This window comes from Diabrotica virgifera, chromosome 8 (assembly GCF_917563875.1).
Source record: "Diabrotica virgifera virgifera chromosome 8, PGI_DIABVI_V3a".
NCBI classification, from domain to species: Eukaryota; Metazoa; Arthropoda; class Insecta; order Coleoptera; family Chrysomelidae; genus Diabrotica; species Diabrotica virgifera.
The window spans coordinates 223,640,696-223,667,227 of record NC_065450.1 but is presented as its reverse complement, the minus strand read 5'-3'; the positions used below and the strand labels follow the sequence as shown (position 1 = coordinate 223,667,227).

The 26,532-nt window shown below is 33.7% G+C and overlaps 2 protein-coding genes across 50 annotated transcripts in view; one reads left to right on the top strand and one right to left on the bottom strand.

Moving 5' to 3' along the window:
• Window positions 1-23,616, bottom strand: part of LOC114341578 (extracellular matrix-binding protein ebh) — a 369,628-nt gene extending 346,012 nt beyond the window's left edge. For all 49 annotated transcript variants that reach the window (XM_050657458.1, XM_050657487.1, XM_050657456.1 and 46 more), the window contains exons 1-2: window positions 23,465-23,616; window positions 19,325-19,460 (exon numbers count right to left, since the gene is read on the bottom strand). In XM_050657458.1, coding sequence (XP_050513415.1) covers window positions 19,325-19,460; window positions 23,465-23,480 — 152 coding nt within the window. In that variant the 5' untranslated portion in view covers window positions 23,481-23,616. The remainder of the gene's footprint in view (window positions 1-19,324; window positions 19,461-23,464) is intronic.
• The window catches only part of LOC114341532 (uncharacterized), a 38,931-nt gene continuing 16,253 nt past the window's right edge, over window positions 3,855-26,532 (top strand). Inside the window, exon 1 of the mRNA XM_050657521.1 lies at window positions 3,855-3,996. The gene's annotated coding sequence lies outside the window, so the exon portion shown is untranslated. The remainder of the gene's footprint in view (window positions 3,997-26,532) is intronic.

Sequence of the window (26,532 nt, the reverse complement as noted above, 5' to 3'; positions counted from 1 at the left end):
GCGTGTAGAGGCATGTATTGTTTAGCTCGATGCCCATTCCATTTACTTTCCTCTTCCAACCTTTAAGTGCTGGTACAACGTAGATTTTAAACAGGGTCGGAGATATGCAACATCCTTGTCTTAGCCTCTTAGTTTTTAAAGTAAAAATCATTTTACATATTAGAAAAGCTGGTATTTTACACGAATTTTTAAAAATGTAGTTCAATTGGCGACTAGTCGTGGAAATTGAAGGGGGAGCTGGGAGCCGACAAATGCATGAGTTCAAAAACAAAAAAAGACAACTTAAAACTACTACCATTTTCTATATCTCGGGATCTACGGAATATCCAGATTTAGCCATACGGCTCACACTCCCTCTAAGGGGAAAATTGACTCATCCCAGATACCTACGGTATCAAAAGGATTGAGCTCTGGTGGGACTCTTTCCGTGTTATCGAGCCCTAGGTGACTTGGTATGCAGGTGTATCTCCCAAAAACTTTCGTACACATCTGGCCGTTGCGAGTAGTACAGCTTTCTGCATGGTCTTGTAAAGATGTTCATTTAGACCCAGCCTTTTTATGCTTTCGAGGAGGTTCTTCGGAATGACTCCAGTAGTAGACATAACAATAGGTATCGTTTGGGTACTTTGCATTCTCCATTGCCTTCGTATTTGAATTTCTAGATCTCTGTACTTGGCGATCTTTTCAGTGAATTTACTACGTAGATTATTGTTGTTAGGTATCGCCACATCAATTAGTGTTGTTTGTCTTGTTAATTTATTAACTAGTACGAGATCTGGTCTATTATGTGCCACTGTTTGGTCTGTGAGCACAGTGCGGTCCCAGTATAGCTTGTAGTTGCCATCCTCAAGCATACTCTCAGGGACGTATTGATAATACGGGAGATGGTCCGTTTGGAGAAGTCCCAGCTTGATAGCTATCTCTTGATGAAGGATTTTTCCCACTGCGTCATGCCGTTCCTTGTATTCAGTTGCAGCAAATGCCTGGCAGCCCCCTGTAAGATGTTGGATGGTTTCTTGGGCTTGACATCCATATCGGCATCTGTCGTTTTGAACCTGAGGGTCTTTGATGATATATTTCAGGTAATTTCTGGTTGGTATAACCTGATCCTGAATGGCCAGTAATGAACCCTCCGTTTCAGGGAACATCTTTCCTGATGTCAACCAGTAGTTCGACGCTATATTGTCGACATAATCTTGACTGACCTCATTGGGATGTCGCCCGTGCAAAGGTTTACCCATCCAGGCGCGCACTTTTTCGTCCTTAGTAAGGTGGTTTATGCGCAGTTCTGCTTCCCTCAGTTTGATCGGTGTTGTGTCATCTACTGCGCAGATAGCGCGATGTAGAGTAGATGTCTCAGCCTGCATCTGAAAATAAGTTCTTAAATTAGCAATTTGTTTATCTAATTGCTCACCTATATCCATAAGTCCTCTTCCTCCTAAATACCGGGGTAATGTCGTTCGTTCTACTGCACTTTTAGGGTGGTGTTTTTGTGCCTTTGTGAGGTGTGTTCGTACTTTTCGCTGAAGATTTTCTATATCCGTTTTTGTCCACTTAACAATACCAAATGAATAGCTAAGCGCGGAACAAGCGTAGGTGTTTAGTGCCTTAAACAAATTTTTACTGTTAAGGTGTGAACGAAGCAGCTGTTTTACCCTTCTTATAAACTCAGTAGTTATCTCAGTTTTCATTTGCTTATGGTCAATTTTCCGCGCCTGCTTTACTCCAAGATATTTGTACATATCGTTGTCGCCCATGGCCTCGATGTTCTGGCCATTTTGCATATCGAAATATTATTATTATTATACTACGGAATATTATTATTATTATTATTATTATTATTAACATTCAATAAGAATAGAGGATTAGAATCCTATTATACTCTAAAAGCTAAAAAAATTTTGGTACTTAGCTGTTTTACACTTATGCTGACTTACATAAAATTAAATTAAAAATACAATCAATTATTATCGAGTCTATTCTTAAAACTATTTGTACTTGGCGCCATAGCGACATAAGCCGGTAATGAATTCCAAGCATAAACAACCCTATTTGATAAAAAGTTTAACCTGATGTTGGTTCTGCAGAGTTCTCTTCTTAGCTTTCTGGGATGGCCTCTTAACCGCTCATCTGTATTTATTGTAAAGAAATTTCTGAGTGAAGAAGTTTCGTAATGAAATGAATTGAATGTTGTAATTAAGTCGCCTCTAAGTCTGCGGGCGGATAATGGAACTAAATCCATGATCCTTAAACGATCTTCATATGAGGGACGCACCAATGAATACGGGATCCGTGTTACTCGTCGCTGTACATTTTCCAGCATATTTACGTCACGCTGAAGAACCGGGCACCACACTGAATTAGCAAATTCTAATATAGGTCTCACATAAGTTTTATACAATTTTGCTAAGGTTCGACTGTCACAGGACGAAAAAACTTTACTAATAAGGTATACCATGCGATTGGCTTTATTACACTGTTGCAACGTTTGAGGAGTCCAGGACAATTGTGACTCTATTAACACGCCGAGATCAGAGTGACAATCGGTCTTTTTTAAAACGGTGCCGTTAATAAAATAATTTAACCGAGGGTTATTCTTGCCGAGATGAAGAACGACACATTTTTCTATATTAAGCGGTAGCAACCAGTCAGTACACCATCGAGAAATGCTGTCCAAGTCTTTTTGCAAACACTGAGAGTTTATTTTAGGATTGTTGTACAGCTTTGTGTCATCCGCATAAACCAAAAACTTTGATGAAATGATGTATTTTAGCTCCGATGTAAATATATTAAACAGTAGTGGTCCTAAAACAGATCCTTGGGGGACTCCACTTATCACGTCATATAGGGGGCTACTTGAAGACTGTATTCTTACTGAAAATTTTCTTTCACTTAAGAAGGCTGAAATCCAGTTTAACAGTTGCCCGCGAATTCCAATCCTGTTTAATTTTTTCAAAAGCCTTTCCCTTGGAACTTTATCGAAAGCCTTGCTAAAATCTAAGTAGATAATATCAATATCCTGTCCCATATCTACTTCGGCAGTCCAGTCATTTAGGCAACACAACAAGTTGGTAACAACCGATCTTCCACTGGTAAAGCCATGTTGTTCGTTCGGGATTATTTGATGCTGGTTCAAAAATATGTGTAAATTATCCACAATAATTGATTCCATAACTTTGGATATAACTGGAGTGAGACTAACAGGCCTATAATTTTGCCTATAATATATATTTGGATCTTTCTTTTTTTACTTTTTGTATGTAATTTTTCTGCACATTACAAAAAATATTTAATTTGTCTGGACATTTACAAACAGTCTAATTTGTTTAAACAATTTTTAAAAAAATAATTTTTTCCCAAAAATCTATGTTTTTAATCATACTATCATTATTAATCATAGAAAAAGATAAGGTTTACCTTTATAAATAAATTATCTTCAATAAATAATTATCTGATAAAAATAATTTATTTATTAAAGCCTGTACTTTAACTTTTTCTACACTGTGCGCCGAAATAAAGGAGAACATTTTTTAGTTGAAAATAACTTTGTTAAACCAATTACAAAAAACTCGAAGATGTACCACAAGGTTATTTATTATTGTTAAAAAACATATAAAAGGACGCGTTTCGGCTTTACACAAGCCATCATCAGCTTAAATACAGGACTGAAAACAACGGACTGACCTACAATGTAAAAATATCCAACGTTACACATGAGAATAAAGTAAATGGTGACAACGCCCACCTCAGTTAAGGAACTTACCAGAAAAACACTTAACTGAGGTGGGCGTTGTCACCATTTACTTTATTCTCATGTGTAACGTTGGATATTTTTACATTGTAGGTCAGTCCGTTGTTTTCAGTCCTGTATTTAAGCTGATGATGGCTTGTGTAAAGCCGAAACGCGTCCTTTTATATGTTTTTTAACAATAATAAATAACCTTGTGGTACATCTTCGAGTTTTTTGTAATTGGTTTACCTCGAGACCACATTTGAGTAAGTATGGATACTTCTCTTCATAACTTTGTTGTTTTGTGAGCGATTTAATTTCTTTTTGCAGGGCTAATAGCCTAGCATGTCTTCAACATGACTGCAAATTTGAAAGCAAAAATAACGTACTGGGTCGGACTTATAAAAAAATGTATGTAACGATGCATTTGAGCTCGTTGCGAATGAAAACTGTCTTAGCTAAAATTGAACTGATATGCTTTTTGGTAGGTTAATTATACAGAACACTTCAGTAAAAAGGAAATTTTTAAAAACTACCGGATTCGCAAAATATAATTTTTTTTAATTAAATTAGGAAAATATAACATTTTAACAAATAACACATTTATGAAAACAATTTAATAATTTTAAAACTTAGACTAAAATATTATGAATGTGGCCACCATTTTTGTTTACCACTTTTTGAAGTCGTTTGCGCCATAAACTGATAGCCATATTTATTACACTCTGTCCAAAATTGTTCCAAACAAACTGCATTCTTTCTTTGAGCTGTTCGATGGTTTCAAATTGTTGTCCGTCATATAAATTTTGTTCGAAATTTCCCCAAATTAAATAGTCAACCGGATTTAATTCTAGGCTGTTAGGTGGCCACATCTCTGGCTCAATATAGTCCGTGCAATTTTCACTCAAGAATATCTTTGTATTGTGGGAAGTGTGCTAAGGAGCACCATCCTGCTGGAAAGTGTAATCTTAACATGCTTCTTCAATTTCAGGTAATAGGTGCTGCAAGATTTGTTCTTGATATATTTCTGAATTAATTTTCTGAATATTTTTCTGAAAAATCAGACGAGATTTTCTCAACATGGATACTGCAACAGAGACCATTACATCTTTTGAGAAATGACTTTTTTCAATTAAAATATGCTCTAGAGGAACTTCTCTCTTAAATTGTACGTCAGAATACACCCTATTATTTTGTATATTATTAGGAGGCCGTAATAAAACATTTTTTTTTATCTGAAAACCATATTTTTTTTCTAATGTCTTCTCTGAGAGCGGAATCTTCTTAGTAGCAAATTACATCTTTCCTGTCGTTTTTCTCTTACATTGGCAGTAAGTCTTTGACAGCAATACTTTAAAATGGCAATCTTTTTAAATGATTCTTTAAACTGATGTGCGGGAAATACTAGTTTCGTTTGCGATTTTTCTTTTTCTAACAGATTGGTCAGGTTGCAAATTTCCTAAAACAACTCTTATTCTAGCAATATTTTTTAAGTTCTTGAGCTTCGCTTCCTTCCACTTCCACATGAGTTTCCCTTAGATGTCTTAAGAACTTTCCTATCGTTCCAATATGCCAATTTTTCTCAGGAAATGCATTTACAATATTTCTCGCACCATAATTATATTTTTCACGGTAATATTTAATTCATATTCTGTCCTCTTTGGTTAAAAGTGGCATTATGAACTGACCAATTTACTTATTTAACTAAAAATGTCAAACAAATTCCATGGCAACCTAAGCTGTCATGGCTTACTAAGTAAAATTGACATATTTGAGCGTTTGAGAAATTCTTAAGACATTTAACAAAAATTACTGCTCATATGAGGCAATAACGATGGAAAAGATGTAATTTAGAAGAGGGCTTCGTTCTGGTGAACATATTAGAAAAGTACTCGAATAAGATTTCCTAATTTAAGTAAAAAAAAATGATATTTTACAAATTCGGGATTTTTTTAATTTTATGGCGAAGGCGTGTTCTGAACATTATTTAAATAAAAAAATTATATTTTGCGAATACGGTAATTTTGAAAAATTTCCTTTTTACTGAGGTGTTCTGGATAGTTAACCTAACAAAAACACTTAAGAAAGGTCTCGAATTCATTCTTTATAAAACCAGTCGATAAATCTGAACTGATCCAAACAATCAATAGTATCAAAAGCAAATACTCCTATAGTACTGATGGTCTATCGATAAAAATGTTTTCTAATCTTCCAGAAAATGTGTTAGAAGTCCTCATCTCACTAATTAATGATTCTTTTGAGAAAGGTAAATTTCCAGAGTGCCTGAAGACAGCCATCATTATTCCTCTTCATAAGGGTGGTGAAATATCTAATACTTGCAATTATAGACCTATTGCACTACTACCGGTACTCTCCAAAATCATTGAGAGACTCATAATAGCCCGACTTATGTCCTTTCTAGTTGAAAACAACATTTTATCACAAAATCAGTTTGGCTTTTTAAATAATAAATGCACCACTGATGCCATGTTTTCTGTACTATATGAGGTTTATCAAGCACTGAACAATAACCTTCACACTGCCACCGTTTTTTGTGACTACGCCAAAGCTTTTGATTGTGTAAATCATAACATTTTGATAAAAAAACTAAATTTCTACGGAATTCGAGGCATTTCTTTAGATTGGTTCCAATCTTACTTGGATGATAGGAAACAACTGGTTAGAGCAAATGGTACAGACTCTAGTCTCAAAAACATTGTATGTGGGGTACCTCAAGGTTCAGTATTGGGTCCTCTACTTTTCCTTATCTTTATTAATGACATCACTAATTTAAAAATCGATGGAAAAATCTTTCTTTTTGCTGATGATACCAGTATCACTTGGAGCAACTCAAATATTGCAACTCTTCATGCTACTATAACTTCTGATCTACTTAAAATAAAAACCTGGTCTGACTCAAATTTACTCTCGTTTAACGTAGATAAAACAGTAGCATTGTCTTATAAAGGAGCTTTTCAACCCTTACCTCTTAATAACAGCCAGATCAGTACCGTTGATTATGTAAAATTTCTTGATATTTTTTAGACAGCAACCTTAAATGGTCCCTCCATATCGATTTGTTACGGAAGAAACTCTCTTCAGCTTGCTATGCTATAAGATCTGTTCCGAATGAACTCAATTTAGCATCTTCCAAAATAACATATTTTTCTTTGTTCGAGTCACATCTTCGTTATGGTTCGATTGTTGTCTTCGATGTCTATGATTCGATGTTATTTTCAAATTATAAAAAAGAGCAATGAGATATCTGTTTGGCCTCAGAAGAACAACACATTGCAGAAGTTATTTCAAAGATCACGGAATTTTAACCCTTCCATCTTTGTATATTTTAGAAACTGTTTGCTTAATTCGTAAACATCTACATGCCTTTCCACCAAGACCTAATCATGACTACTTCACGAGAAATTCTACGTTTGACGTCTATTTGCCGACCCCGTCCTCGGAGTTAGTAAAGAAATCGATATTATATTCCGCAAAAAATGTACAACCATCTCCCCCTACAACTAAAATCTGCACCATCTTTCCACAAATTCCGTAAACTGACAAAAGCCTACCTGTCTGAAAGACCATATTATTCAATAGAAGATTTTTTTAGTCAATAACTAAGAAATTACAGTACCCTTTGCACAAGTAGTATTTTTATTATTTTTTTTATCTATATTTGGCTGTCATATGCAGCAGCTTAACTTTTTAACTTTTAAACCTTTTTTATTAATTATTAGGTACACTATGCATTTGCAATTTATCTAAATTTTTGCAATTGATTATTTCTGTTTTAACTTCATTATTATTATTATTATTTAAATATATTGACGATTTATGTAATTTTAGTAAATTGGATTGTTACTGTTTTGTTTTTTTGACTATTTATATGCTTTGTCGATAAAATTGTAAAATTTTTCATGGCAATAAAGCATATTTCTATTCTATTCTATTCTATATATTAATTATTATATACTATTATATATATTATATTATATTATTATATATATTATATTATATATATATATATTAATAATTCTATATATTATTCTATTCTATCTAATAGTTCAATTTTAGCTAAGGCAGTTTTCATTTGCAACGAGCTGAAATGCACCGTTACATAAATTTTTTTATAAGTCCGACCCTGTACGTTATTTTTGCTTTTAAATTTGCAGTCATGTTGAGGACATGTTAGGCTATTAGCGCTGTAAAAAGAAATTAAATCGCCCGAAAAGCAAAAAAAGTTACTTTAAACTAAAAAATGTACTCCTTTATTTCGGCCCACAGTGTATGATCATTAATGATACTATGATTAAAAAAATAGATTTTTGTAAAAAAAATATTTTTTCAAGAATTGTTTAAACAGATTAGACTCTTTATTAATTAATAAATTTATAAACCATTGCATATTTGTAATGTACGTAGAAATTACATACAGCTTAAAAAAAGAAAGACCAAAATCCATTGAGTTGATCCGGAGATACAGAAAATTGTATTAGCTTGAAATTGCTTTTTCGGTATTTTAACTTGGTGGATTTGTAGGTTCCCCCTAGTAACCGTTTGAACTACAGTTTTGAAAAATCGCAGAGGGTGCTGTGAAGGTACAATATTTGTGCAAATTTTTTAACAAAAAATACAAATCCCATTCTTTAAAATGGCATCAATGAAATTCCTTAATTATTATAAACAAATTAGCTGTGAATTAAAAAAAAACACACATGCTAACTTTGTCCCAAATGAACCCAGGCTAAATTTCTTTATTCGAAAATTCGTGTTAAAATACTAGCTTTTCGAATACACAAAAATATTGTTTCTACAGATAATATCTTTAAAGTTATTCTAAATGTTTATAAACTACAAAATTTCAAAAATTTGGTATTAGGATTTTTGGCGATATTAATTAATTTTTTTTATCTTTTTTAATATATTTTGATACTACCACTTTTCTACTTTCATTTGGCCTACGCAGAATTGCCCTTCTTCATTATTTTATGTCTTATGATATTGCAAAATAAAGGTATCAAATAAAAGTCAGGAATAAACAAATAGAATACCTTTTAAACTAATTAATGGATCGGTCTCAAATTTTGAGGGTTTATTAAGTACCCCAATACCCAACATTGGGTGAAACACTACAGTTCTAGAGTAATTTTAGTAAAAGTTCTTAAGAGGAAACAGTAGCGGTCAACAGGTAGCGAAAACGCGTTCCAAGATTGCGGCTGTAATTTTGAATATTTTTTCGAGATATTTGGCACACGTATTCGTAATATAATAAAGAATGGCGGTACAGAGCCCAATTTGAAAAATATATTAATATGTGGAAATTACTCTGTAATTAAATACAATATTAAAAAAACGAGCCTGTACCGCCATTAAGAAGAACAAAAAAATACACTTTCTTCAAATAAACTTTTTTATCCGATGCCTAGATTTTGTCTCATTTTGGAACTACTAAAATTTTTTATTTCATTAGTAGTTCCAAAATGACACAAAATCTAGGCATCGGATAAAAAAAGTTTATTTGAAGAAAGTGTATTTTTTTGTTCTTCTTAATGGCGGTACAGGCTCGTTTTTTTAATATTGTATTTAATTACAGAGTAATTTACACGTATTAATATATTTTTCAAATTGGGCTCTGTACCGCCATTCTTTATTATATTACGAATACGTGTGCCAAATATCTCGAAAAAATATTCAAAATTACAGCCGCAATCTTGGAACGCGTTTTGGCTACCTGTTGATCGCTACTGTATCACCTTAACAAATAACGATTTTCACTTATTTTTCAGTTTGCGAAGCAACAAATTGACTTTTTACCATTCAAAAATCGGTATTTTGAAGCTTTTTTTTAATGTTCTAAAAAATTAAATTTTGTAATTTTATGACAACTATTTAGCTTTTTAATGAGGTGCAAAAACTCGAAAAATTCGCGTTTTTTGGACCAAATTGTTAATAATGACTAGGCAGGAAACAGGTAGGTTTTCTTCCCATAGGTCTACAATAACTAAAAAAGTAGTCAGCTACTACCTGGATCTTTGAGTGTCATGAGAATATCCTTATTTGTCTGGACTAATAAACATAAATGGCAACAATGCTGGAACCTATCTTTGAAATGTCAAGCATGATAGCTACGTAGTTCTATTTACAGATTGCAAGTTATTAGTATTTGCAACTCTGAAAATTAATTGAACAGCTAACATACGAACGTACCTGAAAAAAATCTGAAATGTTCGAATAAACTTAGAACTTCCTTTTAACTGCGTTTTACGAAAATATCCATTGGCGTAATGTGTGTTCTATTTTTACTTATATACCGAAGAACCTGAAAAGTTCAGGAACTTCCATTGAGTAAGGAGAAAACTGTAATTTTGAAAGTTATATATACTTGATGGTGAGTGTAATAATAAACCGAGATAAATTATTACGAAAGTCAGTGAACTATGATGTGAATTATTTATATAGTTTTTTTGGTAGTTATTTAAGATATTCTGGTTAATACAGGGTAGAATCGCATCAATAATATGTAAAACCTAAAACATATTTATACTTTTAATTTAACAAAAGACTATCTTCATAAAATATTATGAAGATGAAGTGCATCTTCATAAAATATTATTGAAGCTTAAAATCTTCCACTCTCTCACAGAAAGTTTGCTATGACCTGCAAATCCTCCAAGCAGAAATTTATGCTATTAGCTTATCAAAATGAACAAATAGAAAAAAATTGATGAAAATTTCAAAAACAACGAAATTAGAGGGGCTTACGAATACCTAAAAAAGATAAAATGTGGATTTAAACCTCAAACAAGAAAGTCTATGCAAAGATGAAAGTGGGCAAATAATCAGTGACCAACAGAAAGTCACAGAAACCTGGAAGCATTATTTTCAAATCGTACTTGGAACACAAGTAGATACGGAAGATGAAATGGGTATGAACCACGTAGAATGAAGTAGAAATTCCAACCATAGAGGAAGTCCTCGAAGCTATTGAGGCCCAAAAAACAATAAAGCCCCGGGAGTTAAGCCCCCAGCATATAAAGTCCTCACGTATATTATAAACCAGCGGCTTCAACCACTTGCAGAAAATATTATTGGAGAGTATCAGACGAGCTTCTGACGGGAAAGATCGACAATGGATTAATTACAGTTAAGCAGATCTTAAGAAAATCATGAGAACACGACATTGATGTTCACAATGTGTTTGTAGACTTGAAACAGGCATACGACTCAGTCAAAAGGAACAGACTATACTATATATTGGCTGAATTGGCAATACCACACAATCTAATTAGACTCATTAAAGCTACAATTGATGAAAATCAGGCATGTGTACGAATACAAAACCAATGGACAGACTTTTTCAAAATCTCGCAGGGACTGAAGCAGGGAGATGGGCTGGCCCCAACATTGTTTACCCTGGCACTGGAGAATGCGGTTAGGCAAATGCAAACTGAACGAGGAAACCTACTGACCAACAGAACAGTTCAACTGGCCGCTTATGCCGATGATATTAATATTATGAGTAGAACATAGAACATCAACAGGAGCATAAGAAACTTACGCAGAGTTAAAAACGCAAACGAAAAGGCTAGGTCTGGAAATTAACACAGAAAAAATAAAAATAATGATACATACGAGAAGAAACATAGTCCCACATAACATTACACAAAATGACATGTATTTCACCAGATGGAACCACAAATCGACCATGTGCTGATAGACAAAAGGGCAGCTAGTAGTATCTCCGATGTAAGAACATGACGAGGAGCATGTTGTGGATTAGACCATCTTTTACTACAAACCAAATTTAGATGCAGAGTTAACAGGGAAAGAAACGAAAGACAACAAAGAACAAACAAAGTAGACCTGGAAAAACTGAAGATTCAGGAATGTAAAGAGAAGTTCGAACAAGAAGTCGCAAATGAGTTACGGACGCTAGAACTGCACTCCATAGAGGGCAACTGGAGTAATATCAAAACAGCAGTACTGGCAGCAGCAGCGTCCACCCTGGGAAACAAGAAAAAGGAGAGAAGAGAAGCATGGTTTGATGACGAGTGCAGAGAAGTAATAGAGGAAAGAAATGAAGCACACAAAATGTACATAACAAGAAGAACACGAGAAAGACGAACATTATTTGAAGTCGCAAGACGGAAAGCAGACAAGATATGTAGAAATAAAAAGAGAGCCTATGAGAATGGACAAATAGAAAAAATGGAACAAAATTTCAAACACAACGAAATTATAGGGGCTAACGAATACCTAGAAAAAAGATAAAAAGTGGGTATAAACCTCAAACAAGTCTATGTAAAGATGAAAGTGGGCAAATAATCAGCGGCTAACAGAAAGTCACAGAAACCTGGAAGCATTATTTTCAGACCCTACTTGGACCACAAGCAGACATGGAAGATGAAATGGGTATGAATTACGTAGAAGAGAATGAAGTAGAGAATGGAGTAGAAGCTCCAACCATAGAGAAAGTTCTCGAAGCTACTAAGGTCCAGAAAAACAATAAAGCTCCGGAAGTTGACGAAATACCAGCAGAACTGTATAAGGTAGGTGACGACCACCTAGCAAGTCACATCCACGCGCTCATCAAAGACATATGGCAAGAAGAGAAAATACCCGACGACTGGAAGAAAAGTATAGTATGCCCGATCTATAAAAACGGAGACAAACTCCAGTGCAAAAACTACTGTGGAATCTATCTACTGTGTACAGCATATAAAGTCCTCACGTATATTATAAATCAGCGGCTCCAACCACTAGCAGAAACTATTATTGGAGAGTATCAGACGGGCTTCCGACGGGGAAGATCGACACTGGATCAAATATTTACAGTCAAACAGATCTTGTGCAAATCTTGGGAACACGATATTGATGTTCACAACGTGTTTGTAGACTTCAAACAGGTATACGACTCAGTCAAAAGGAACAAACTATACTATATATTGTCTGAATTGGCAATACCACACCAGCTAATAAGACTCATTAAGGCCACAATGGACGAAACTCAGGCATGTGTACGAATACAAAACCACCGGACAGACTTTTTCAAAATTTCGCAGGGGCTAAAGCAGGGAGATGGGCTGGCCCCAACATTGTTTAACCTGGCACTGGAGTATGCGGTTAGGCAAATGCAAACTGGACGAGGAAACCTACTGACCAACAGAACGCAACGGTTCAACTGGCAGCTTATGGCGATGATATTTATATTATGAGTAGAACATCAACAGGAGCACAGGAAACTACGCAGAGTTAAAAACGCAAACGAAAAAGCTATGTCTGGAAATTAACACATAAAAAATAAAAATAATGATATAGACGAGAAGAAAAAATATAGTCCCAGAAAGCATTATACATGAAGATGACATTGAAACGGTTGGAAAGTTTACATAGCTGGGAGTAAAAATATATGCCGACGGATCAGAAGATGGAGAAATACGGAAGAGAATAACGCAGGCAAACAGAGCTCATTTTGCCCTCTCCCATATATTTCGGTCTTAAAGTTTCCACCTAAAAATATGAAGAGTGCTCTGCACAAGAGATTTAAAATCGGGGCTAAAAGTTAGGTTGGCCAGGTGCTACGTTTTCTCAACTTTGTTTTATGGAATGGAAGCTTGGACCTTAAAATGCTCAAATATTTTTTGGAAAAATTTGAAATACAATCAAAACAAAAGAAAATTGGAATATCTTGGACATACTACACATGGAGAGAGATGCAACTTGCTCCAACTGATTATGCAGGGAAAGATACGAGGAAAGAGAACCATAGGGAGACGTAGATTATCATGACTGCAACCATTTGGAATACTACGGTACATCAAATGAACTTTTCAGAGCAGTCGCCTCTAAAGTCAGAATAGCTATGACGATTGCCAACCTCCATCGCGGAAATGGCGCATGAAGAAGAAAAAAACTAGCCTTCTCTATTTTATTACAACTTGCTAAACTTTGGGGTGTTTGTAAACTTTGTATCTGGGGCTTTTCGTTGTTTTCCTCGTAATACGAGAGATGTCGCTAGATTGCGTCTCAAAAGGTGGGTTCATTGCATCGCGATGGTTTGCCTTAAAAGAGGCAGAAAGTTTATATTCCCTTCAGAGTTGTGACTGCATAAACTTCACTGATGATGCATAAGGATGCTGAAATAGTTGCTATATGGAGATGGTAGTCCAACTCTGAATCGATTATAAACAAAACCTGCCTTGAACCCTTTTTTATCTTGCTAGTATTTGTTGATACTTTTATGTTGTTAACATTTTTCTCGTGGTTAAAAAACTCACAAAAGTCTACATCGTAAATTTTGAAATATATTTAATCTCCAAAGGTATTTGGAACATCCGGTATAAATAAATGTATTATAATAATATTTCCCAGTAGGAATAGCTCACGTATTTATAGCAAAACATCAATCGAAACAGCGCCATTACCATTAGAATTTAAATATATACATGCAGGAAAATAACTTAACAGATAGAAAATCAATATTTTTAAATACCATCTCAGATTCCAAATGAAATAACATTCGCATTGACATGTAAATTAAACGAGGAAATTTTTCAACCCACGCAATTATCTAATGCAAAGAAAAATCTGCTTTTTGGTGTTTAATCCTCATTAGCTGACAGCCGTTTGGAATCTGGATCAAGTTAACTAAAAGTCCAAACCATTAGCACGTCACTCTAGGCATAATAAAACTACTTATCATCATCATCATTCAACCCGGATCTATACACTGCTGAATTTAGGTCTCCCTCAGTCTTCTACATGTGTTCCTGTTTTGTACTGTTTCTGTTTGCATCCAACTTTTCTCGATCCGTTTTACTACTCCGATATGCTTCTTCTCTTTGTCTCCAGTGTATTATTTGCTGCGTTCATCTGTTATCCGACATTCTAGCTACGTGCCCCGCCCAGCTCCACTTAAGGGTAATAATTCTTTCTACAGCATCTGTCACTCCTGTTCTCCGTCTTATTTCTTTGTTCATCCGATTCCTAGCAGAAATTCCTAACATCGAGCGCTCCATGGCTCTTTGTGTATTGTGTATTGGCCATAGAGTAGGGTGACCAAATCATAAATCTGAAAAAACGGGACACATCCAAAGAACAGTAGTGCATCTAGAATTTTTCTCTGGGGTGTAGTTGGTTTGGTCATTGAAATGTTTTTGTATTGTTTGTGAAAGACAAGTTACATTTTCCTACTGTTCTTTATATATGTTTCAAATGCCCTGGGGGAAAGGGGGTTTAAACCGCAAACTAAGTGCGCCTCTGCCAAGGAAGGTTTGAGGCGATACCCAAATAGGAAGGGGCGATTGAAACATGGGTTTTTAGCTAATTTGGGACCTATAAATCTTTTTCAATTTACCTTTGAATATGTAATTTACGTACAATCAAGATTGCGAAACAGACAGATCACAAAAAAACTCCGCCAGAATGACATGGATCAACAACCCGTCAGAACAAAACAGGGCATAATACAAAATAGCGAGAAACAAAGCCAACTCAACAAATAAAAAGTAGAAAAATGACTAGTTTCGCTGGAGGATATTGGAAAAGACAGAAAACCATAGAATAAAACAATTTTACAAAAATATCAGAGCAACAAAACTTACCCCCATCAATAAAACAAGAGGACTAAAAAAACAAAAGGGAGAAACCGTATTTGAAGACAAACAGAGCAGCAGAATATGGAAAGAATATTACGAAAAAATGCTATTAACTATGAAGAAAACACACTGCGATGAAAAAGTAAGGTCTTACAATAAAACGACGAAGTAGAAATTTTCACAGAAGAAGAAGTACAAAACAAATATTAAAAACCTAGGAAACGGAAAAGCAGCAGAAGAAGATGAAATAGCAGTAGAATTAATAAAATACGAACGAAGAGAATTACATAAAGAAATAAACCAGCTAATACAACAAATATGGACAATTGGAACTCAGCTATTATAGTACCTATATATAAAAAAGGAGATCGGGAGAAGTGAATGCATATTACGAGAATAACAGAACTGGTTCAGACCAGGGAGGTCGACGATTAATTGCATACATACGAAAAACATTATTACGGATCAACTTCAACTAAAAAAAGAATGTGTGTGTACTTTGTACGCACGTAAGAAGTTATACTTCTATTATATGATTTCTTAAAAATAAGTATACTTTAAACAGTTTGTTTTAATTTTTTTGAAACACCAAACTAATCTTGTGCTTACCGCTTTCAAAAAAATATAAAAAAAAGTATAGGATGGCACTGGATTCGAACTCAAGACCTATCGATCTCTGGCCGAAAGCTATACCAAACACGCTACGACGACTGTGTCTGTATCGGTTCGGACGTACCTAATGACAATTCACGGTAACAAACAGACAAGGTGTGAAGTATAACAAATATACAATAAAATGTTTTAATAATACTCATCTTACTCCTGAGGAAGGCAAAACCAAAGACACAAAAATTATAATAAATATATTTACTAAAAACACTAATATATTCTTTTCACACCTTTTCTTGCACTGATATACCTATTTATACATAACTAGAAAGATTTAGCAACTAAACGCCATCCTGTCTGTGTGCGCATGCGCGCAGTATTATGAAATTTTACTCTCAATCACGCCTAAAGAAGTATAACTTCAAAAATAACACTTATAAAAGCAGTTGCAAAATTAGATAAGGAAGCAAAGAGAATAGGACTAGAGATAAACCAGCACAAAACAAAATACGTGACGACAGGGAAGGATAACAACAACTCAGAAATATCTAATAACACAGAACCGTAAATTTGAAACTGTATCCACATCTAAACACCGCAAAGGAAAGAACAGAGGAAAGAATTCTAAAAGGCAGAAAAACATATGCAATTAATAGAAATCTGCTGAGAAGCAAGACTTTTAGTATAATATTATGAAGTCTATATATAGTCCAGGGCGCATCTGTTTTGAGTTGGACGTTGAGAGGTGACTCAAATTGTTTTGCAGAAATTGCTTGAAAATAAATCAGATAATAATATTTGAGTTATCCTCCCTCTCAGAAAGGTCCGGAACATTGTTTAAATAATCAAAATGTCAAAAAATGAAGGAAAAATTCGATTGTTTTCTTAGTTTTTTTATTATAACTTTAAAAGTATTCATTTCCGAGAAAAGTTGTACTGACATAAAAGTTGCGTAATTAAATTTCCTACAATATAAAATTGGTTAAATATTTAAAAAATAGTCAACCTAGTTGCAAAATAGCAATAATTGCGAAAAAACCATACAAAAACAAGTATTCGCATTTTACGTTTTTCAACCATTTATGCTACACTTAGGACCTTCACGTTTCACCCAGAAAAACTTTATGATACAGTAAAATAATACTATAAATTTCATTAAGATCGGTTCAATACATTTTGCAAAATAAATTTTGCAATCCAGCTTTCGCAAAAAAAAATCATTTTTTCAAAATGTTACAGGACTGAAAATAAAGAAGATGGCAAGTTGAAATTTTTTTTGCTTATAGAAGTGTACTGTACCTTTCATTTGCAATTTACAAAATTAAAACCGATTAATTACCACGGCGTCAGGAAATTTCTTAAATAAACATTAGTTTTTGGTGCTACGCGCAGGACAGCGGTGTTCGATTCACACAAGTTGATTTCCACCAAAATTTCTTCCAATCTTTATCTAGTATATTATTTTCTTACTCTATATTTTGTTGTATTTTAATATTTTAATTCCACAAAAATCAAACTAATTTTATTATTGTTTGTGAAATATTGTTTAAACAATTGCATATTATGTTTAAAAATAATAAACTTTTATTCTCTTAGTTAAAATATATGAATAAAGAAAGTTTTTGCTAATTAAAGTGTTATTTCAAAGGATAAAGTATGTGTTTTTTTTGCAATAAGCAAATTTATTTATTTATATCGAAATGTAATAAAAATTAAAATGTATCAATTATTATCAAAGGTCATTGGAATGCCCAATCAGAGCAAACTATCTGCTGTCCTGCGCGTAGCGCCAATATTTAATGTCTATTTAAAAAAATTCCTGACGCCGTGGTCTTAATCGATTTAAATTTTGCAAAATTGAAAATGAAAGGTACAGTACACTTCTATACGCAAAAAAAATTTCAACTTGCTATCTGCTTTATTTTCAGTCCTGTAACATTTTGAAAAAATGAATTCTTTTGCGAAAGCTGGATTGCAAAATTTATTTTGCAAAATCTATGAAACCGATCTTAACGAAATTTACAATATTGCTTTACTGTAAAATAAAGTTTTTCTGGGTGAAATGTGAAGGTCGTAAGTGTAGCATAAATGGTTGAAAAACGTAAAATGCGAATACTTGTTTTTGTATGGTTTTTTCGCAATTATTGCTATTGTGCAACTAGGGTGACTATTTTTTAAATTTTCAACCAATTTTATATTGTAGGAAATTTAATTACGCAACTTTTACGTCAGTACAACTTTTCTTGAAAATGAATACTTTTAAAGTTATAATAAAAAAACTAAGAAAAAAATCGAATTTTTCCTTCATTTTTTGACATTTTGATTATTTAAACAATGTTCCGGACCTTTTTGAGAGGGAGGATAACTCAAATATTATTATTTGAGTTATTTTCAAGCAATTTCTGCAAAAAAATTTGAGTCACCTCTCAACGTCCAAATGTACTAATATTTTTACAGATGCGCCCTGGTCTAATAAGACCTATTGATATAGGATGGAAATAATGATGATGAACAAGAAAGAGGAAGATTTCTGAAATTTGAAAGAAAAATAATGAGAACAATACTGGGCCATAATGTAATAAGAGAGGGAGGAATAATAATGAAAACAAATTCCGAAATTGAAGAAAAATTAAAGAGAGACAATATAGTCAGATACATAAAATCAACACAACGCAAATACGGGACATTTAGGCGGCCCGAGAGACTTTTTCGGGACCTCGAGACAAATCGTTAAAAAACGGGACAATCCCGTTTTTACGGGACGTTTGGTCACCCTGCCATAGAACCAATCAAACTATGTACAATCAGACGCGAAATTATAGAGTGATGCGTGCGCTAATAACCGACAAAATATTGCAAAAGATGAAAAATATAATACGCTATGAAATATAAAAAGAGATGAAACTAGTAGAGGTGGAAAATTATCAACAGAAACCTATAAATTTTACGAAATAAAAGGCATATATCGAGCACTGAGTTTTATTCAATCTTGCCCAAGTATACTTTAACTCCTAGAGTATCTTCGGGGCATTTCGTCAAAAAAGGGGGAAGAAAGAGGTAATGTTATTAATATTTGTCTTGAGTGGTGGCCACTTAAATTAACATATTATACCAATAAATACTTAATATACACTACACGAAGGACAAACAGATAAATTTGAGTCCCGGTACTGTGCACTGTGGTACTTCTACATTTTGAAGATGGAGGTACAATCATTGTACCAAGATTTCATTTTCACAATTTTAGCAAAATCTAGTAAACGATATTAGAATAAAATAGAGCTATACATAGCTTTTGAATAATTCTAACAGATGCCATCAAAATTTTTCAACAGTTTTTATATTAGGCCGACGATATTTCATTGTTAAGTTTATAATAACTTACCACAATATTTCGGTGTCATCTGTCAATTCAAATAATTCTACGGAAAGGACCGCGCACGCGTTTTCTACGACGGACACGCATTGAGAAGGATCGTCTCGAAATCGGGGGGGATGATGTTCTTCGGGGGTTGAAGTTCCTGAAAAAATATAAGATGATTTTATCAGCATATGCTACTTAAAACATAATGGTAGGAAAGCCCAAGCGGGGATTTTTGCAGTTACTACAGCGCGTCAGTTTATCACATGGGGAGAAACCTTGTACCCTGCAGATGTACCTCTACCATATATTGGCTATTAACACAGAGAAGTTCGTTAAGGGGGGTCCGAAAAAAAATCTATCCTTAGAAAAACTCGAAATTGTCAGATTAAGATAAGGTAAGTTAAGTACATGCAAAAGAGTGTATATTTCAAAAATCTGACGATTTGAGGGAAGTAAGGAAATGGGCGAGTCACAAAGTTTCACAAAAAAAAACGAATATTTCGCGAAATGAATGTCAGAGCGAAAAACTAAAAAATAGTGTTTAATATTTTGATGATAATGAAAAGTATCTTCTCTATTGAGGTTGGCGAACAATATAGCAAATTTCTCTCTGTTTTGGGCTTGTTGAATTAAGGCATTCCCTGTTGTGTGGGTCCAATCTCTGATGTTTCGAAGACAGGATTTTTTCATTCTTCCTACGCCCCTTTTACATTCGATTTTGCCTTCTAATATTACCTGGAGCTGCTCAAATTCCCTATGACGTATTATGTGTCCTAGATATGACGTATTTATAATTTTGATTATATTGACCAGATGAGGACATGTGTTCATTATTTCCAGTACTTCTTCATTCGTCGTTCTGTCTACTGCTGTCTACGTTCTGAATTATACGTCATACTGTTTTAACAATTACGTATTTTTTATGGGAAATAAGCCACAATTTTACTAAAAAATGAATTTATTAACGTTTCGAAGTCCAAATCGGGTTTCGTTGTCAAAATACAAAATACTATTTATACAAAATAGTATTTTGTATTTTGACAACGAAACCCGATTTGGGCTTCGAAACGTTAATAAATTCATTTTTTAGTAAAATTGTGGCTTATTTCCCATAAAAAATACGTAATTATAAAAATGCCACAAGGAAATAGCTTCAGAACAACATACTGTTTTAATGTCCAGGTCTCACAGCCATATAGAATATAGAAATAGAGACCACACATAACACTGTAGTGTTCTAAATATTATTGTGACTAATAGTTTGGGGTTAAAGACATTTTACGCATGTTCATGAAATCAAATTTTTCTAATCCTGAGAAAACTAATCTAATAAGTATTTTTGAAAAATTTAAACGCAGAATGAAAGACTACGTTATTATCGAGGGCCGAAAGACCCTCAGAATAAATAAAAAGTTTCTTTTGAATGAAATATTTGCAATTAAAAATCACACTAAATTTTCTCTTTTATTTTCTCCCTGCAACAATAAACATTATAGAAGTTTTCAGGGACTTTCGGCCCTCGGTGATAATGTAGTTTTGCATTGTGAGTTTAAATTTTTCAAAAATATTTATTAGTTTTCTCAGGATTCGAAAAAATAAATACATTTAAAATACATTGAAAATTTTGACAGGAGACATTTTGCGCCTTTCCCCTCTTGATAGAACGACCTCACCTCTTTGTTTTTGAACTTTTCTTCCATATATTTTAATTTCTGCTCATTATGGTATCTCCTTTTCTTTCTACTCAAAGCTTAATAATTGTGGGTTGGTCTTCTTCTTTTCCTTTGCTATCGCCTGACATTCTTCTTCAAACCAATCTTTGGTTGTAGGTACTTCTCTTGAAGTCGCCCTTAACTCTTTTCTCAGTAGTTTCTCCCACGTCAAATTTAATTTGTTACTTCCTTGGCTTGCTCTGTTTCGAGAAGAAATGTTGAATTCAAATGAACAATGTCATGTATATGTTACAGTTCAAGTTGATTCTCAGTTAGAGTTGGAGTTGGAGTCAACTCCAACTGAAACGAGCAGTAAAAGTTGATTTTAAAATCTTAAATAAACTTTTACTAGTTGGACTTGACTCTTCCTGGGTCGATTCAGTAAATGTTGATTATACGAGAATCGCAAGTGCATTTTTGATGAGTGTGCGTTTCTTTGTTTTGACCGTTTCAACTACTTATTAGTATAGCCTGTAACGTCGCCCCCGTTAGGTAAATTATTCTGATTCGATTTTTTGCACAAACTTACTCAAAGAAATACATCCGTATAACAATCCTTATAACAAATACACAGGGTGTCACGCGGTACCGCGGTCGAAAAATTGTTTAACCAATTTTTGTTAACCAAATTCACAAAAATAATTTTTATCTACTCTATCTCATATTATGTAAAGCAGCGGTTCTCAATCTGTGTTACATATACCACTGGTGGTACATATCATTATTTGCGGTCCTGCCAAAGACAAACCATTTTCATTTCCAATAATGACACGAGCCGTCTCACCGTGCCTCGGAGAGCACGTTAAGCCGTCGGTCCCCCTGGACTAGTGTACATCGACACTAGTTACTTGAAACAGGTTTAAAGATGTAATTGGCGCCGGAACTGTCCGAAAGGCAAAAATGTCATACGATATTATATATTATGAAAGTCAGAAACTAAAAAAAATCAAAAATTAAAGCTACCTCTATAAGATCCTGAAGAAATTTTTGTCATTATTTCATTAATAAGATATTATTTTTAATTATCAACAATGAGCGCTAAGCGTGTATTGAGGCAGCCGTCAATGCGAATGCGAGTGAGATTCACCATTGGACGGCCGGAATGGTGTATCTCTTTAGCACTCACCATTGACGGCCGCCTAATACGCACTTAGCGCTCATTGTTAACAATTAAAGATAAAGATTAGTAATAAAATATGTAGTGACAAAAATTTCTGCTGGATCTTGTAGAGGGGGCTATAAACTTTGATTTGGTCACTTTCTGACTTCCATAATAATTAATAATGGATTTTAACCGAGTTATTAAGCCTTGAAAGTGGCTATTTTCGCATTTTTCAAATTTTAAATCGCGTATATCTCGACAACAATCAATTTTAGAGAAAAATCACAAAATACCTTTTTTTTGCTCAGACTAACCAAAATGATCTAAAAAAAAATTGTTCGAAATGAAAAAATTATTTTTGCGAATTTGTCTAAAAAAAATGTTTAAACAATTTATCGATCAAGTAGTGCCTGGCACCCAGTAGATTTGTTATAAGGACCTCTTTTTGAGTAAGTTTGTGCAAAAAATTCGAATCGGAGTAATTTACCTAACGGGGGCGACGATACAGCCTAGACTAATTTGAACATATTCAGTAACATGTAATTTCTAGAATCGGCTGTTTGTGTGAACCAGAATCAACTTTTACTAAATGGCATTGGGAAGAGTATACTTTTCCTAGTTGGAGTCTACTTTTACTAGTAAATGTTGAATATAAATCTTCATTTTATATTTATAATCAACTTTTACTGAAACCAGCCGTTAGAGTTGACTACAACTAGTTGGAGTCAACTCCAACTGGATAATCAACTTGAACTGTAACATATAGGTATATATAAAAAATGAATCTAACGAAAATACATTGTAAACGTGAAAATTGTGGATACAAAAGTGAGCCGAATGACGCTTCGCTTGAAAAGGAATATGTATAAGGCCAAAAAGGAGAAAAAAATTAAGGAAATACTATTCATAAACAATAAACACACAAATCATAAAAATAGCCGGTAAAAATAACTTTTTGTCGAGGTAATAATATTTTCAAAAATATGTAAATATATCAGTTACATAACTTTCGCAAACAACTAGGCGTTAAAATTGACTTTGGCATTTCTGGAAAACATAAAATGGCAACTACTGCGTGGTATTTTTTTGTACTATCCAAAAACTATAAATTGTGCCAATGTTTGATCAGTTAAATATACTCTAATTATGCGCCTAATTAAAGAATGTTGAGTTAACAAACAAAAGTGTGCATCGGGGAGTAAATATATCAAAAGTTTTGTAATTCCATCTTGGCATAACTCGCACCCGTCTAATCTAAAGCAGAGGCGTAGTGACGTAAGGGCCAAAAGGGCGATGGTGCATAACAAGCATAACAAAAGGTTTGGCTTTTTTTCCAACGACACTGACCTTTGTGATATTTCATGCTTTGAGGTTGACCTGCAATGTTGCCATCAGATCCTTAGCACCTGCACTCCGCGCACCACGACAAGCGAATCGAGCTACTGGAGGCCTAGGACGCGACGGCGTCGGGTGCTAAAACAGGAACGTCGGCGTCAGCAACCTAGGCGAACGAGAGCGTCGTCATATGTATTCGAGCAGTTTTGCAAACTGGGAAATGCCCCAATGCCAATTTTATTATTAAATCATAAGATTGCAGGACGAAATTACGATGCGTAACATACAGTGTTTTCCGAAATATTCTGTTTTAGTTTGAGTATTTCTAATTCAAAAGTGCTTCTTCTTCTTTAAGTGTCGTCTCCCAATCAGAGGTTGGATATCATCATCACTACCTTTACTCTATCTACTCTGAAGAGTTCTCTAGAACTGCATTTAAACCAGTCCCTTAGATTCTTCAACCAGGGTACTCTCCTACTTCCTATACTCCTCTTATCTTTCCCTGTATTAGCACTATTATCAGTCTTAGCAGTTCATATCGCTGTCCCCTCAGTACGTGTCCCAGATATTTATTGTAGCTTTCTTAGTTTTATGGTGTTTATTATTTCGTATTCTTTGCCCATTTTTCGCATTACTTCCATGTTAGTTTTCTTCTGTGTCCATGCAATTCTAAGCATCCTTCTGTAACATCACATTTCAAATGACTGTAGCTTATTTATGTGTTCTTGCTTTAGTGTCCAGCTTTCAAGTCCATATTGTAGTATCGAGAACACGTGGCATCTCAAAGCTCTTACTCTCAGTTCTAAGCTAAGGTATTTGTTGCAGAGAACTGTTTTCATTTTTACAAACGCATCAGTATACCAGAGTTTGTGTTTTTACTGTTTTTTTATGTAAAAACATGTTTCTCTTTCAATTCTTTCACCCTGTATATGCTAATTTTTCAAAAAGGGAATACCGGCGTTGAAAAGAGCGTAAAAATATTTTTTGGGGAATATTTAGAACTCTTTAGTTATATTAATTACCATTTAATAAATGCATAACGTATCTTCACATGTAGGTACTTATGTGCGGCAGATTCGTGCAAATAATATCTAATATAAGAATTATTGTGCATTTAACGGTAGAAGCATATAATTTGGACCACACATACTACACGTACAAAGATTCAAATTTAGATATGAGGCCATCTCAGATTTAGTCTTTTACAAAAATGGCGGGCATTCAGAATGAATCTGCCGCCCGTAGGTACATGTGAACATACGTTATGCATTTATTAAATGGTAATTAACACAACTGAAAAGTTAAAAATATTTCTTAAAAAATAGATTTACACTCTTTTCAAGGCGGTATTACCTTTTTGAAAAATGTATATATACAGGGTGAAAGAATTGAAAAAGGAACAACATATTTTTACATAAAAAAACTGTAAAAACACTAATTCTTTTAAACCGATTCTTCCGGTTGAAGACCTCAATATTATCCATCAAAAAAACAACCTATATACCAAATTTGGTTCAAATCTGACGTCTCGTTCAAAAGTTATCGTGCTATTAGTCACATATGTATAGTTGCCATTTTGAATGCCCGCCATTTTTGTAAAAGGAACAAAAACTGAGATGGTCTCGTATCTAAATTTCAACAAATTTCAACCTTTATATGTATGTGTAGTATATGTGGTCCAAATTATATGCATCTACAATTAAATGCACAATAATTCTTATATTTGCACGAATCTGCCGCATATATAACATAACTAAAAAGTTCAAAATATTTCCTAAAAAATATTTTTACGCTCTTTTTAATGGCCGTATTACCTTTTTGAAAAATTAATGCATACAGAGTGAAAGAATTGAAAAAAAAAACAACATATTTTTACATAACACCCAGGAAAAACCCAACTACTGGTAAACCTATTCTTCCGGTTCAAGACCTCGATCTTATACATCAAAAAAAGAACATATATACCAAATTTGGTTGAAATCCGAAGTCTCGTTCAAAAGTTATCGTTCTATTAGTCACATATGTATAGTCACCATTTTGAATTCCCGCCATTTTTGTAAAAGGCAAAATCTGAGATGGCCTCCCATCTAAATTTGAACCTTTATATGTGCAGTATATGTGGTCCAAATTATATACTTCTCCCATTAAATGCACAATTGTTTCACATATCGGCTGCACTACTAGCAGTCTAGCGCGTAAAGTTCAATTTTACGCGCGTTGTCCGTAGCAACCGTACAACCATACAATACAAACACATTGAACATTTAAACTGATAGATATAAAAGTTAATGTTATGACATTATAATGACAGATATAAAATAGTTACAATAAAGTTAATGATATAAAAATATTTTCATTTTATTAAGTGATTGTAGAAAAAATGTTGTATGTATTACAAGCGCAAAGTTACATTATTGCTTTCGAGTAATTATCGCTCGGCGCGTAGCGGAGATCTACTCTCAAGCAATAATGTATCACTTTTCGCTCTTAATACATAAATAACTATAAATCAATAAAACTACAATGTGTTGGCACATAAAAAGATAAGTTTTCACCTAATTTCGTGAAAAATAATGTTTGTGAAAGATAAAAATAAAAAACCAAAAACTTAATTATTAGATCTTCTCGTAAAAATTTTGATTTATGTAAAAAAATGTATAAACTGTGTCCGTAAAGTATGGAACAAATTCTTTTTTAGCTAAACAGAGCATTTTAAGAAATAATCCTGAAACACGTCGATTTTTGATTTTAATTTACCGTATTTTAAAATAATATTCTAATGTACAGAGTGAATTACTTTCGAGTAATGACGTCACCGTCATTTTTTTTTAATGGAACACCCCCATTTTGTTTCAATTTTCGGATTACTCTAGCTGAGCTGATTCCAAAAATGTATCACATGTTGATTCAAATTGGTACAGGGTGGACAAAAATACAATAGCTTTGTGTGTGTTCATAAAGTAACGCGTTAGTTAAATTAACAATATTATCAAAAATACTTATTGTATTATTGATATATTAATTAGTTTTTGATTTTAATTAATTTTTGATATTGTTTAATTTAATATTTTAATTTAATA